At 32.2% G+C, this 16,251-nt stretch overlaps 1 protein-coding gene across 1 annotated transcript; it reads right to left on the bottom strand.

The window, feature by feature from the left end:
* Positions 1–2,354: 2,354 nt before the first annotated feature.
* LOC134726481 (uncharacterized) lies at positions 2,355–15,628 on the bottom strand. The gene is made up of 6 exons (XM_063590887.1): positions 15,464–15,628; positions 11,452–11,609; positions 8,683–8,839; positions 6,030–6,089; positions 4,191–4,257; positions 2,355–3,399 (listed from the first exon to the last, which is right to left on the bottom strand). The coding sequence occupies exons 1-6, from the start codon at positions 15,498–15,500 to the stop codon at positions 2,355–2,357; spliced, it is 1,524 nt and encodes a 507-aa protein (XP_063446957.1). The 5' UTR covers positions 15,501–15,628.
* Positions 15,629–16,251: the final 623 nt, after the last annotated feature.

The following is a 16,251-nucleotide window of genomic DNA, read 5'->3' as shown; positions in this document are numbered from 1 at the left end:
ACGAAGGGTCGATTTGTTAAAATGACAGAAAAGTCAATATAACATGTGTTAGTAACACAGGGTGATCTATGATCAACTGATGTAAGATGTTCTCCGGTTAAAATATATAAATGTATTATCTTACCTTATAAACGATAAAAACTTAAAAGACAAAGACAAACTTAAGACAAATATACAGATAAACATGTAATCAGTATGAGAAAATCACGATTTGAATTTGTTCGATATATCATTTGGCTCCTTGCAAAGTTACGTGGTATGGCACCTTGTATAAAGGATGTTAATAATAAAATAAAATCAATATTAAAAATCAATAGGGTTGGCCTTGTTTTTGTAGGAATACCTGTTCAAAGTATGAAAATAGATGATGTGACGTATTTTCATGTACTATAATTAGCATTTATCGGGCTATTTAAAACATGATTTACCTATCTTATCGAATGAAACAAATTGCCGGCAAATTGGCCTTACCTCTTTAAAAAGCACAAAATTACTTTCAAAGTTAAAAGAAGAGTAACACAAATCCCTTTTAGAATGAGAATGATCTCGGGTTCTTCAGAAAGGTAAACAGTATAAATGGCGATTTAAAAATCGAAGAGCAGAGAATGAAATTGGGGATCGACAAGGGAAACATGTGCCGTGGTTGAAAATGACATGACTATTCGATAACAGTTAACAAATGGTTAATACTATAGTTATTTTACCTTGCTTTTTCCATTAAATTAACCAATGTTAATTGTACATTGCATTTCTGTAAATAAAAACAATTTAGTTTCTCAAAAAAACTTCTTTTACAGCTAATACTTTAATACTTTTGCTATTAAATTTTACGTTTCGAAAAAAATCAAATCCTAGAATGGAAAGCTAGTATGCACCATTATATATGTCCAAATTTAAAATATAGGGCAGCGCAGGATATTTTAAACATGTTTATGCTAAGAACTTTTAAGGGTTTTAACTTAAACTGTACTCTCATCTTTGGTGTGTTTCAAAGCTGGTCTATAATTTTGTTTTTATTCATATTGATAAAATTTCTATAATACAATTTGATGAGGTGAAACAATGAGATCATATCTGGGAACCTGTACGTAAACAAAACAAAATATGAATATTGTATACCTCCCCAGAAGATGCATGTTTTGTGAAACAACTGCATTTATAAAGCGCAACCTATTTAAACTATAAATGTATAATGATTATTGTTTTAACTTTAGTGTAATTCTAGACTTCAAATCATTACTATCCATCCAATGGATCAGGGTAAAGTAATCTTGCGCTGTTAACACAAAATTACAATGCCATGACAAACATCAAAAAACAACAACAAACAACAGTTTACGAGAAACAAAAGAAAACAAGTAGAATGAGCTTCATGGACTCAACCAAAAATCAGGTGAAACTTCAGGTGCTTCGGAAGAGTTTGCAGCAGATCATACGCAACACATGACACCGGAAGTCCCCGATTTTCTTTTCCGAAAATGTCTTTTGAAAACGTTTGTTCAATGGAATAAATGGAACAGGCATGATGTCTTCCTTTATTTGTATAAATGATACAAACCCAGTAATGCAAAGTATCTTTTTACAGTTCATTGAAATAGACAGATCAAACGCTTTCATATATATCAACAATCATTATAGAAACTCATTCTACCACGATATATCTTCGTTTTAAATGTATGAATATGTAACCTCGTGTGTACGAAAATTGAAAAACAGAATGTCAGAGATAGATATTGTATAAATCTCGCAACGCGTGGTATAATATCAAACTCTTCTATGCCGTACGTTATTTTTGTCCTTCATGAATAGGCTGGTATGAGAATTATAAATACTTTGTAGACAAAACGCGCGTCTGTGGTAGGTATCCACATGATGTGAGTTTGATAAAATGCAGTTAAAGATTCTAATCTTCTGCCTGTGTGCAATTACCGTTTTCTTATACTGTAATAGTAGTTTTATTGCAACATGAAACGGAAAAATGAACTTCAGTTAAAAATTTATATATTCCGTGTAGGAAATGTGTTTATCTCTATTATTCTACTGCAGAATATAATTTTGATATTGTTTCAATAGTTCGTTTACCAATAATTATTATTTCAAATTAATTGGATGATGATTGGATATCATTGCCTGATTATTAGTTTTTTTATAATCAGGACGGGTATATAACACAAATTCTTATATAAGAATATTTACTTTTTGTTGCAATACACAAAAGTCTGAACTTCATCGGTCTTTTAATTTCAAAATAAATAAATTGTCAAATAAATCATCAGTTAACAAGTACATGTAAAAATCATCCATCATTGCCAAAAAAGTACAAAAGTAGCATATTATGGTTGCCCATAACAGCCTTATCTATTGTTCACAGCAGTCTTGTCGTTGTTGTCAACTGGAGTCTTAGAATCAATAAGATAATCGTAAGCATTTAATGAATCGTCTGTCCTTGGTGTGCGATTTTGATTTGTTATATCATAAACCTCATCAACGGAATGACTGTACGTATGTTCGTTGTCATCTTTTGGTCTGAATACTTGATTCAAATGGTCATATTGACCATCCATATTCAGGCTATGATTTCCTTCACCATTTGTTATTTCATTCTGAATGTCATGTCCATGTATAGATTTACCCGAGGTTTTGATGTTTACAGACTGAGAAGGCATGTCGTCTCTGTATTTTGTCCGGTCAAATCCAGTCTCAGCTGGGTCAAGGACAGTATAAGAATCATCATTTACTTTTGGTTCTGGTTTTGTTCTGTTAAAGTCTGTTGCATCCGGGTCAAGAATGGCATAAGGAACGATACCAATGTTAGTCTTTTTCGAAGCTTTCTTATCTGCTTTATTTTCAATTGATTCAATTTTGGTTTTCATGGTAATTGAATGCGCGCCTCTAATTACTAATTGAATCGGTACTTCATCTTTGTCTTTCGTCCGGTCAAATCCAGTCTCAGCAGGGTCAAGAACAGCATATGAATCAGCTTTGAGTTCTTGTTCTGGTTTGGTTCTGTCAAAGCCTGTTTCTGTCGGGTCTAGAATAGCATAAGCACCAATTGTAGGGGTAGTTTTGTTTGAAGCTTTGTTATCTGATGTATTTTCAATAAACCCAGTAGTGTTTGTCGCGAGTGTAGAGTTTTGGTCTTCTGGTACTACTAATACAGTATAATTGTCATTGGACTCTTGAGCGTCTTCTGCATTATCCAATACATCTGCTTTACCATTTATTGTGTCATTTGTCTCATTCTGGAGCACATCATACGCATGGTTTTGATTATAAACTATTAATTCAGTGTAAGAAAACGAATTTCCTTGTCTTTGTTCATTTTGGTTACTAGTAACGCTCATATCTGCGGCATTTCGATATGTATTTGATCTTTCCGTATTCTGTTTTCCAAGAAACCTGAACAAATAAGACGTATAGATAAGTATTGATAAATGTAATGTTAAACATTTACTTAAATTGTACAATATCTGTTCAACACTTGGAACAATCTTACAAAATCCTTACATCTATGTTTAGCTGTGATGCATGTTAATAAACACATGTGAACATGGTTTTGAACAGGCTGATCACTTTCTTATAAAATATGGTCGAAACTAAGGCACCTGTCAAAAGTCCAGATAAATCTTAGACAATTAAGTTAACTAATGTATATGATTTCTTATAGTCAATTAGTTATTTATTGCTACATGTAATTGTTGAAAACATAGTAAAGGGACATTTGACAAAAAAGTACCAAGTCTTAATGATATTCAATGCTACAAATGTTGCAAGTTACAAAGTAAATATTAAGTATTTTAAGTTATTCAAGTTCCTTGAGTTTGATATTTTGTGTTGATAATGAGATTATAACTTTAACCAATAATGTTGTGCTATGGTGTACAAAAAGGTGTATATGTGATGTGATGTGATGTTAGTAGCGTATTATAACTGAATAAAATACGACAGTTGATTTTATAGACGAAAATCAATTATATGGAGATAAATGGCTCGCAGTTTGAACCTTTCCATAAAGTTCTCAACCACTTTGACTACCTGGAAGTCACGTATTTGAGAAATTTATTTTGGTAGTAATATATCAACTACTGGTATAAAATTGAGAAAACATCCGTTCGAAGATTTGTTTTATTTGTGATCTCTGAAATATGTATTTGACAAAAGAAGAAAATATCATTTGAACATGTATATACCTTCTTCTCAATATAATGACACAGCACATAACAATAAGGATTAGACAAGCGACACCAATTCCAATACCTATAAAGTATAAAGTTACAAAATATACACTTAGTTAAAAGGAAGAAACAGTAGAAATTAATATCCAATACCCGCCAATTTACATAACATATTCCAACATGTAAATCAGAAATTTTAACGGAGCACGATGAGCGTATTTATGCAACAACATCAGTATTGATGTAAACATGATGTATGGTGTCATTGGTGTTAATGAACATGATGCGCCTTGAGTAATACTTGCTTTTTTAATATTTTCATTTTCGTTTATGAGCGTTTTGTTTGTATTGGTGTATCTTGGTTTTGTGGGTGTTAGTACTAGGTTTTATCTGTTTGTCCTGTTTTTCTGTGTGTTTTTTTGAAAGACAGTTCATATCATGTAGAAACATGAATGTATACACATGGAAAAAAGTATTGCAACACCAAATTGAAATTGAAATTGAAAAAACACTTTTTATTTTTTTTTGTGATATAATTTGGTAAAATAGAACTACTTAAACATTATTTAAGAATCACCTGAGTTTAATCAATAAATATCGACTCGGTAAGTTTTTATCAACACATGCAGCTACTGTACCCGTAAACAGCAAAACAGATGTTTTCATCCTCATTGTTTTCAACACTTTAAAAAACGAAGTTTTTAAAGTTATGTGATTGACACCTTGTAATGGGTCCTCGACAACTCTTAACTGCAGCAAGATGACAGATTATCAGCATGAGAGAAGCAGGGATGTCGCTGTAACAACTGCACGTATTGTTGGTCATCACCATTCCAAAATAAGTCGTTTTGAGAATAAAAAATGGCACTAAACGATGTTAAAGACCTTCCGAGATAAGGAAGACCCCCTTTACCATTTGCTAGAGAAAATCAAGCGTAAAAAAGGTTGGTCAGAAGGAAACCTATTGCATACAATACAATCCCCCCCCCCAAAAAAAAAGAGTGGTGGGCATACAGCTGGAGCCTTTTAGCAAGAACTGTTCGAGATCGACTCATCGCTACTGGTTATCGTGCGATAAGACCATTTCGGAGACCTTTACATACGAACAAACACACAGTTTTCCGTATCCAATGTAGTGCAGAGCTCGCTAAAGTTGAAAATTAGCATCGTGAAGGAAGATTCATTGTTCCAATGGAATTCGGGTCATCTTCCTTGGACGGATCGTAGTCCAGATTTGAACCATATCGAGCATATATGGGACACTATTGGGCGGAAAGTGCGCGAAAGGACACCCCAGTTCAAACACATCATGAAATAAACAATGCCCTTCATCAGAAATGGTTGCTGCTACCTTAGCAACAAACTAGTCGATTTTTGGCAGGAATCAGAAGACGTTAAGATTCGGTTTTCCGTTTGAATGGAGGCTGCGCACAAAGTACTAATTCTTTGGCGTATAACGATCAACCATGATGTGAATACTGGTACCTTTGATAACTGTGAACAGTCATCTGAAGATTAATTTTGAAATGTCTGATATTGTAAAGATCGACTACAGTTAAAGTTGTAAAATGCAGTTTTTTGTACAAACAACACTTCATTTTGTTATTAAAATTGTGGTTATATTAATTATTTTTTTTCAATTTTTTTTGGTTTGTTTCAATGCCAATGTTATCATAAACTATGTTTCAATAATATTATACAAATATCTTATTATATATCATCCAGTAAAAAAGAGGCCGAATTTTCAAGTTTTGAAAAATTAAGGTGTTGCAATACTTTTTCATGTGTATATTTCTTTAAACGAGATTACAAAAATAACAAAACAAAAACGCCTATAAGATATATAACTCGTACCTGCCAGTGAAACATTGCTTGCTGAACTAGTTGGAAATTCTTCTGTTGTTGTCCCGTTCCCTTTGTATAAAAACAAAAATTTAACATCACATATTTATTGTTCAACAGTAAATATTCAAACAAAGATTATGCTACATACAAATTCCATTATTGATATAAACCGATAACACTCCTGTAAAATATTAAACTGACCTGAGGCCGCAGCATGTACTGTTCAATAGAAGCTTATATCTTACTTCAAATATTGTTTAAAATGTCACAAAAATTGAAAAAAGCAAACAAGTAAAAATGTGGGATAAGATATATTTTCATTAAGTCTGTAAATTGTTTGGTAGGTAAAAGTTATCTACAGAATCGTATATGTTGGTCCCGTGGAACAGGAGCTCAACTTAAAAATTAGATGCAAATACAGGACAGTTGAAGGTAAACAAAATCAATGGCAACATCACTACTACATGTGCATCAAGACTGCGTGAGTTACTTTATTTGTTTTTCGTGATTACCGTAAAAACTTCATATGCATTTGAAGTCTCAACATGGATATAGATGATGAGAGTATATTTGTAATGCAAACACGAAAAAATGATGTCGTAATTAGTAATGAGGGGATTGCTTTGTTTCAAGCTTTGGATTAAAATAGAATATGTATTCATAAATTTTCGATTTAAGTGAGGAAAACGAAGTGCATATGTTTATAGCAGCTAATAATGGCAAGTTTTATATATATATATATATATATATACACGAGTCTAAATTGAAAACTACGTTCAAACCTATGACTGCGTTGGATAAAAACCGCAATTTTTATACGTGTGCATGTCAAACAAATTTCGTTGTAGAATGGTCTAAAAACAGCACAAACAACATTTTCCAAAAGATATATATATATACAACTCGTCTAAACATCAACCCAACAATGTTAGATCTGTAAATTTGCTTTCGCATATATATATATATATGATATGTAATCTTCACCTATTATTTGATTTTCAGTATCTGTTGTTGTTTTATTTATTTTATACGGTAAAAATATTTTTATGTAACCATGGTAACCAACCTTTTTTTCAATCAATTCAATACAAAAAGGACTTTATGTTTAAAATAATATAACACAATCTCATACTGTCGAAAATGAATTAATCAAACATACGAATAAATCTTGCCCAACGTGTAAAAATAATCACTACGAACAAAGAGCGAAACGGCAAATGATTGATTTGCTCAACAGATAACATACGATAACGTGTCCTTATATTCTGCTTCCCATTATCTTCGTTGTTGATAGGCAATTTATATCAAATTTATTTTCAAAGAAAGACTCGAATCAAACACCATAAAAAGCTATTGTAGTCTCCTAGTTTGTGATTTGCACTTTATACACAGAGCGTTTATAGGTTTTTGTTGTTAATCTTTATTAGCTATTTTCACCAATGAACAATATGTGGCTTGCACGTTAACACTTGGTAAAACATTTACTTCAGATGAACGATTTTCTGTCGATTATGAAAGTTCAATTATTTAACTTGTGGTCCTTGTATTGCTGCATGATCTGTCAAGCGTTCACAGGAATTTAAAAAAAAATCATTTTAAATGAAGCTTAAAAAATATGTAAGAAGGAATAAGAGTAACACCAGATACAGCAGATGTCGATTTATTATATCCAAAGACGAACTAGGATACATGTTCTACAAACAAAAATACCAGAAGCAACACAAACTTACAACGATCATTATCAACCAATTTCGGGATGGAGAAAGCAACTAAAAAATGAAAAAAAAAACTGCTGGGGAAATCAGTATAGGCAATGTAAAAAATCAATCTAATATTTGTCTTTCTCAAGAAATCGTGTTGGTTAATACCACAAGTTTTGCACTCGAAGATGACTTTAATAAATTGATTTTGTGTAACTTTGGTGTAATTGTCATTTTAAGATTTTAGAAAGAGAAGAGTTATTCTTAAATAAAAATAGAACAGTTAGAGGTAACATTATGGTTTCTTACCGGTAAATGATAGCCAAATCATCAAAATAAAGAACGGGTGCAAAAATAGAATAAGGTCGCAACAATGCTTTAGTCACAAATATTTATCTAATCTCAAAACACATTATTCGCAAATTGTGTAGCGAATTTTGATTATATACTTTCTGCATTCTATGAATTTTAAGGGCCGACGCTTATTTTCACAATTCAATCGTCTACAATCACTGGTACTTAGTATATTTGCAACAATTAATGCCAGATTTTGAAGCAAGGAAAATATGTTATGTATTAGTTGTATTTTTCATTCTCATTACCTACAAATCACATCTAAATGTTTTGTTAGTATGTACAAAGAAATTTATTAACTACACAATGCTATTCTAAATAAAATGTTTTGTAAGTACTTGTCAATGGCAGTTCAATTCAACGCTCTGAATATCAAAGGGATCAATGTTTTTCTAGTAGTTTGTTTTTTTAAATATTTGTTATAATGCATGTCACCTTAGTCTTACAAATAATTTGTAAGTTAGTTCTTATATTTTTCTTATAACCATAAAACCTACATGTTATTTTTACCTATGGTCTGGTAAAAATTATTGAAAACTTTCATCAATGTACAAAATCGGCTCATCTTAGATTAAAAAGAGAACATAATAAAAGTTTTGTATTCATACCCTTTAGGTTGTATAAGGACACACTGTATTTACTACCACATTTTTCATCGTCATTTCCCCTGCAAGTGCTGTTGCATTCGGACTTGTTATGTTTATACCCGCCTTTGTTGAAGAGCTCAATATCTGCCACTTCTCCACAATAGCAATCACGTTCATTCTTCAAAGAAAATTTCATTACTAAGACCAATCATATAATCGTAGGACAGATCAATACACCGATATCAAAACATGTATCAACCAATTAGGTCAAACAAAACACACGTGTACATATAACAACATATATAAAAGATGAAAAGGTTTGCATGTCTTTATTTCAACTTTTACTGTTATTTCAACATGTCTACTACATGAACACCCCTTGGATAGTGTAGGCTTCCCAAAAAAGAACGTGTATGGTGTAATGGTGTATGGCATATGGTACAATGGTGTAAGGTGTATGGTGCTATGGTGTATGGTGTAAGGGAAATGGTGTAATGGTGTATGAGGAATGGTGTGATTGTGTAACATGCGATTGGGAATGGTGTGAATGAACGGTGTACAAAAAGAGGGACGAAAGATACCAAAGGGACAGTCAAACTCGTAAATCTAAAACAAGCTGACAACGCCATAACTAAAAATGAAAAATACAAACAGAAAAACAATAGTACACATAACACAACATAGAAAACTAAAGAATAAACAACACGAACCCCACCGAAAACTAGGGGTGATCTCAGATGCTCCGGAAGGGTAAGCCGATCCTGTTTCACATGCGTCACCCGTCGTGTTGCTTATGTGATTACAATCCGGTAAATAGTCTAATTCGGTCTGTCAAATTCATGAAAGGGAAGGGGATGGTAGTTACGACGTAAGGAACATATCCGATATCATTTGTGAAACGGTTATTCCATAACGGTCAACCAACTCGTGATGGCATCCGTAAAATTTACGAAGGGATGATTTCAACTTCACCATTTGGAACTCTTGGTTTAATAGCTTCCTTGTAAGCAGTAACCCTCTATCAAGAAAATCCTGATAGGAAATGCAAGCACGGGAATATCGTATCAATTGGGAGATAAATACCCCGTATGCAGGTGCTGCTGGAATGTTGCTACTTAGAAATGGAAAGTTCACAATTAGAAAGCTGAAATCATCTCTTTTGTCGTAAAGTTTTGTCTTCAACCGACCCTCATTGTCAATTTCTAAATGTAAGTCAAGATATGAAGCCGACTTAACTGTATATGTAGTATCCTTTATCTCCAATTCGATGGGATAGATGCGATCCACATAGTCACCAAATTTTGAATTGTTCAGTGAAAGAACGTCATCCATATAGCGGAAAGTAGAGTTAAAGGATATTGCTAACTTCTTATCTTTCTTCCTAAGAAGTTCCTGCATGAATTCAGCCTCATAATAATAAAGAAACAAGTCAGCAAGTAGAGGGGCACAGTTTTTTCCCATTGGGATGCCGACAGTCTGTTGAAAAACGTCCGAACGTAACAAATGTGTTGTCAATCAAGAAATCAAGCATCTTGATAATATCGGTTTCAGAGAATTTTTTGTTTGAATCAGAATGATTCTTTACAAAGTAGGATTTATCCCTCCCTAAGACAAGATACTTGTATCTACGTTTGCCAATTTTTTTTATGAAGCAAAGTTATACCAACTCTTTTAATTTTTCTTTTAGTTTGGAATGTGGAATACTTGTGTAAAGAGTAGAAAAGTCAAATGTTTTAATACTGTTACAAGATGAAAGAGAGTTAGATTGTATGTACTCTAAAAGGTCTTTGGAATTTTTAAGTATCCACATCTGATTCACGCCACCTCTAGAATAGGCAGTTTCACAATAACTTTGAAGCCCGTCTTTGATGGCTGATAAAAATAATGTTAATAATTTAGAAAGGGGTTTCGTGGTGCACTTGGAAGACCCAGCAACATACCGTTGTTTGTAAGGACACTTATGAAGTTTAGGTATCCAATACAGTGATGGAAGATCCAGTTCTTCATCTTTGGTTGAAATACCAACAATTCATTGGTTGAAAACGAAGTTCTTTTTATTCTAATTTTTCGGATTGTAAACATAAACAATAATAATAATCCTAATATTTGAAATTTAATTGCGTTATGAGTAATTTCGGATTGTGTAGGTAGATAGAATGGGGAATGGTGTATGGTGTAATGTGTAAGGTGTATGGTGCAAAATTGTAACGTGTATGGTGTAATGGTACCAGGTGTATGGTGTAATGGTGTATGACGTATGGTGTAATGATGTATGGTGTTAGTGGGAGGTTTACGCCATCCAAGGACTGTACCATTAATGGTGAAGGTACGGCCTTCAACACGGAGCCTTGGCTCACACCGGACAGCAAGCTATAAAGGGCACCAACAATTACTAGTGTAAAACCATTTAAACGGGAAAAGTAACGGGCTAATCGATATATAAACGAGAAAGGAGAAACAAGTATGAACTTCATAATCAAACTAGCGAAATCCGAGGAAAATTCAAAACGGAAAGACTCTAATCAAATGACAAATTCAAAATGTCGAACACATCAATCGACTGATTAACAAAGATCATATTCCTGAATTGGTATAGGCAATTTTTAGAAGGAAAATTGTGGATTACACACGGTTTCATAGCTGGCTCTTACTTGTATGACAATCGCAAAAAAATCAAGTATATTGACAATGCATGAACAAAACAAAACGACATACATGTATAAAGTAAAATGTGAAAATATTGGTACATCAGTCAGTATTGTATTATAATCTTACTCATAATTTACTCACCTGTGTTCCAAAATAATTAAAGCTGTTTCGAATTACTCTTTTTTTACAAAGTTCATAACATATGTCTGCAGACATTTTTTTGCGATGCTGAGGTCCATCTTTTAATAACCTCTGACTGCGGTTGTTCTCGTAGCAACCAGCATAACTATATGACTCATCTGAAAAAGGAAAAGAAAATGCAGGATGCATAAAGTAAATATTTATTTCCTATTGTTAATCATCCACTTTCAATGTGTGGCGTACCTTTTTTACCGTCTTATAGGTTTAAGGTTTTTATATCTTATGGATTGATTTGCGTTGCTCCGTTAATTTTACCATTAATGATAGCTTTTGTTAAAAACCACGGCATTACGACGTCGAGCGAAGTTGCCAAGAGTTTTCAACAAAAGTATAGAATAATTTACGATACCCCGAAAAATTATTCAAAACATAAGAAAAATCTGTTTTATCACATCTGTTTCTGTTAAAACATGTTAAAATAGAAAAATTAATATAATTGTGTTTGTTTACTTTTAAAAAAGAATGTTCATAAGACCCAGTCAAATAATCGTTTTCGGGCTATACACATAACGTTCTACGTACTATCTCAATCACGGTCATCTGAAACAGTTAGACTTGATTTTTTTTGAAACGATGGATGTACATTACATTGGTGGTGTATTACATTAAAGGCAAACAAACATATTGACGGAATAACATTTTCTGGATATGGACGCAAAATAAGTCAAAGATTGTCTGATATTTGGAAGCGTTCTGGAATACCAGATTACGAACTATTATGTTTTGATGTTATCTATATGTGCGAAATGATTATTTCTTTAATATTAGTTTTTAAATCTGAAGGAATTAATTTCACAGGGATCTTTCTGAGAATTTGAATGAATCATTCCATGTTTTTATTTGTTATAGAAACTTTTAAAGTCGTACATCAATAAAAGGAGATTTTAAAATAATCATAATAATTGAACAGCTTGACTAAAGGTAATTTATGCAAAAAGTTAAGCTTCATATAGATAAGCCAGACACCTCTATCTCTTTTATCGGTCCAACAATATTGTTATTACTTTAGCAACCTAGTTAAGTTTAGATGTCAGCAGTGTTAAACAAATCTGACTTGTTTCCAGGATTCTCAATCTGAAAGGGGACAATCCAACATATTAAAGAATACTTTAAAAGGTCCTAATCTCTATCGTTTTCTTTTCGAAGACCATATACAACAAAACCATGATACAATTTTGAAAACATTAGATGGTATAATTTCGGTTATTGAAATTTAAAGTCCGGTTGTATTATATGTTCCATTATACAGCTTCATGTTATTGTTTACATGTTTCAGCTTGTTCGAGTCTGTCGTGTATGTGACAGCGTACTTGACTGAAACATCATTTTATCAGTGTTTTTTCGATATCATATACTGGTAAAAAAAAAATTATCATTCTTTCAACGTCAGAAATATAAATCAACTTGTTATACATGTTATTCGTTCAGGTTATTCATGTACGCACTTGTTTTAAATTAACTGTAACTGTGAATATTCTGTATGTTTGTTTTTCTACTTTGGCTAGAGATATATGGAGTATGAGATATAACAAAACATGTTTAACCCCGCTGTACTTTTAGGAGCATCCGGCCTGTGTTAAAATGTGTTAGCCTTGTATGGTTTTCAGTTTTAGTTCGTTTAAATGTTTTGAAGTTTAGAGTAAAGTCCATTTTCATTTAACAGGTACACATTTGCTTAGGGCCAACTGAAAGCCAAATTTTCGGATGCGGGATTTTTAACAGTGTTAAAAACCCATAGGTGGCCTTCAGCTGTGTTCTGCTCTTTGGTCGGGTTGCTATCTATTTGATTCATTTTCCGTTATCTATTGACCATTGAATTAACATTTAGTTGAATAATTGTTTTGACGTAAAGATGTGACTATTTGACAGGAAATTATCAATCAAGTTGTATATTGTAAAGTCCCCCCTATCTTTGCTGGTATCTCTCATTTAACGCGTAAAAAAGGATAACGAATTGTGTTGAAAATTAAATCAAATATTAAAATATATCTATTGCAAACTGAAATACATGTTTATATTTTATTTCTAGATCAACAATTATCTTACGAAAGAAAACGTTTACAAGTCGTATGTATATGATAATGATGAAGTTAAGGATTGACAAAATAAAAACCAGTCATTATACATAACGTTAGTATCCGCAACAGCTTCCTTATCCGCGAGTATTGTTTATTTTTATAACTGAATACATGTTTGTCTTTGTCATCAGTATTCAAAACAAAATCACTTTTTAATTAGTATTGTTTTAGTTTCAAATTGTTCAAGTAAAGAAATTCGTTGTTTAAGGTCAAAGATTTTTTTTCTATTCTTCATTTTCCATTCTACCAATGTTTCCAAATACAGCCAGAGAACCAATGAATATGTTTTTAATTTGATAGATGAGTATGTGCTTTGTGTAAATTGTTTGTTTTAAAATTGTAACACGGCGATGACTGCTGTACCCATATTTTGACTATTTTATTTATTATGTCTGTTTTGTTCCCGCATCGTTGTACATATAACGGAATTAGATGAGACTGTTTTAAAAGTGAGAGCTTAAGCGCTATAAAACAAGGTTCAATCCTCAATTTTAATAATGCCTGTACCAAGTCAGGAATATGACAGTTGTCGTCCATTCGTTTGATGTGTTTTGTCATTTGATTTTGCCATGTGATTAGGGACTTTCCGATTGAATATCGGAGTTCGGAATTTTTGTGATTTTACTTTTTTCAGTGTTGTGATGTACATTTGTACATCTGTACACGTACGTTACAAAATGTTAAATGTTAAATGTTTATCTTAAATAAGACAAAGAAAGCAACATTCCAATATATCATCTTTGAGTTGAATTCCGATGATTGATATCATTTTGAATTTCTCGCCAAAAGTAATATGTCACTAGACTAAAATTGTATGTTCAAGACATAATAGTTGTTAAAGGTATCAGGTTATCGAGGTGTTGACTACTGGGCTGGTGATACCCTCGGGGACGAAACGTCAACCAGCAGTGGCATCGACCAAGTGGTGTAAATAGTTATCTAAGGTACCAGGATTACAATTTAGTACGCCAGACGCGCGTTTCGTCTACACAAGACTCATCAGTGACGCTCATATCAAAATATTTATAAAGCCAAACAAGTACAATGTTGAAAAAGTATATGAAAGTCACTCAATGATACAAGGCAGTTTTAGACTACAACTGCGATCAGCTAAGGAACATCATTTTTTTTGTTTTATCACAACGTAGATTCTGCGTGTCCTACTGATTACCATGATCTTCTTATGTTTTAGTCACATATGTTATAATCAATTCGAGAATTTGGAATCTGTGTTCATTTGAGGAATGTATATTTTGCAAAATAATGTTTCTTTAATGAAGATGTTTTTCATTTTAATAAATTCATGAGTCGAAAATTATTTTTCTTTTACTTTTACTAAACCTAGAAAACATTGCACTATTTTTAATTGACAACAAATTGTGGAAACACACTCAGCAACAAACAATCAATCAATCGAATTATTGAAATGCAGTCAATTTGAAATCGCATATGATATATATCATCAACTTGACAAACAATACTGTATATATTCCTTTAGTTATAATCTTACCGTCATTGGCATCACTTTCATCACTAGTATCTCCCATGGTCGTTTGTAATCTACTAACAAGTTGTTAACTTTTCCTCCAAAATTTAAATATTTAATTGGTTCAAAAAGACAGATTAAACAGAATAACCTAGGGTCCACAAGATAAATATTACACAGTACCTAAAATTCCACAAACAATGTATTTGACAAAAAAGAAGAACATGTATGTTCATGTATTTAGTTAGATATGTTAAAACAACAATAGTTCACTATGCATGACATGTCCGTCGAAGTTTCCACATCGGTGTTTATTTTTAGTAACTTTATACGTAGATGTATAAGTTTTAGTCATAGTACTTGGATTTTCCTTAAGTTATAATCTTACCGTCATTGGTATCACTTTCATCACTAGTATCTCCCATGTTCGTTTGTATTCTAATTACAAGTTGTAAACTTTTTCTCCAAAATTTAAAAGGTCATTGGTTAAAAAAGACAGATTCAACAGAATAATCTATAGTTCACAAGATAAATATTATACTATAGTTATAATTCCAGACAAACATCATATTTAACGAAATAAAAGTACGTTCTTAAGACGTATCTCTTATATTAAGGTGTGTTTTAAAAACAACAATAGTTCACTATGCATGACATATCCGTCGAAGTTTCCTCATCAGGGTTTATTTTAGTAACTTAATACGTACATGTTTAAGTCCTAGTCATAGTACTGATTTTTTAATGTTAAGTCATGATTTTCAAATATTTATTATTTAAATAAATCAACAAGTACGAATATGTGGAGCACGAGACCATCCTCTATATAAAAATAAATATAAATACGGACATGTGATATAATTGCAAAATAAGCAGCTAAACCAGAGACCAAATAAAACCATGATTTATAAGAGTGTATACATGCTATAATTCAAAATGGTAGTTTCATGAATAAGGCCTTCACTAGAAATATGCAATACATTGAAAACATTTCCATTAATACAAGATTTTTATTGGGAAAATTATGTTTCTGAAGTTGAAAGATATTTTAATGGTTCAATTTGTGGACAAATATCAAAATGAAACAACAGAATGCAATGATATCTGCGCAACTAAAACGTGCATATCGTCATGACTATACATGGAATATGCGAGAAAACAAAATTATAAATATATATA

The sequence above is a fragment of the Mytilus trossulus genome, chromosome 7, assembly GCF_036588685.1.
Source record: "Mytilus trossulus isolate FHL-02 chromosome 7, PNRI_Mtr1.1.1.hap1, whole genome shotgun sequence".
Classification (NCBI taxonomy): domain Eukaryota; kingdom Metazoa; phylum Mollusca; class Bivalvia; order Mytilida; family Mytilidae; genus Mytilus; species Mytilus trossulus.
The sequence above is the reverse complement of the archived record's forward strand: the minus strand, read 5'-3'. Positions and strand labels throughout refer to the sequence as shown.

Coding starts and splice junctions, on each gene's coding strand:
- LOC134726481 (XM_063590887.1), bottom strand. CDS start 15,500: ATGGGAGATACTAGTGATGAAAGTGATACCAATGACG. Junction 11,610..15,463: donor TGAAAGTGATACCAATGACG/GTAAGATTATAA, acceptor TTCCTTTTTCAG/ATGAGTCATATAGTTATGCT. Junction 3,400..4,190: donor GTCATTATATTGAGAAGAAG/GTATATACATGT, acceptor TTATTTGTTCAG/GTTTCTTGGAAAACAGAATA.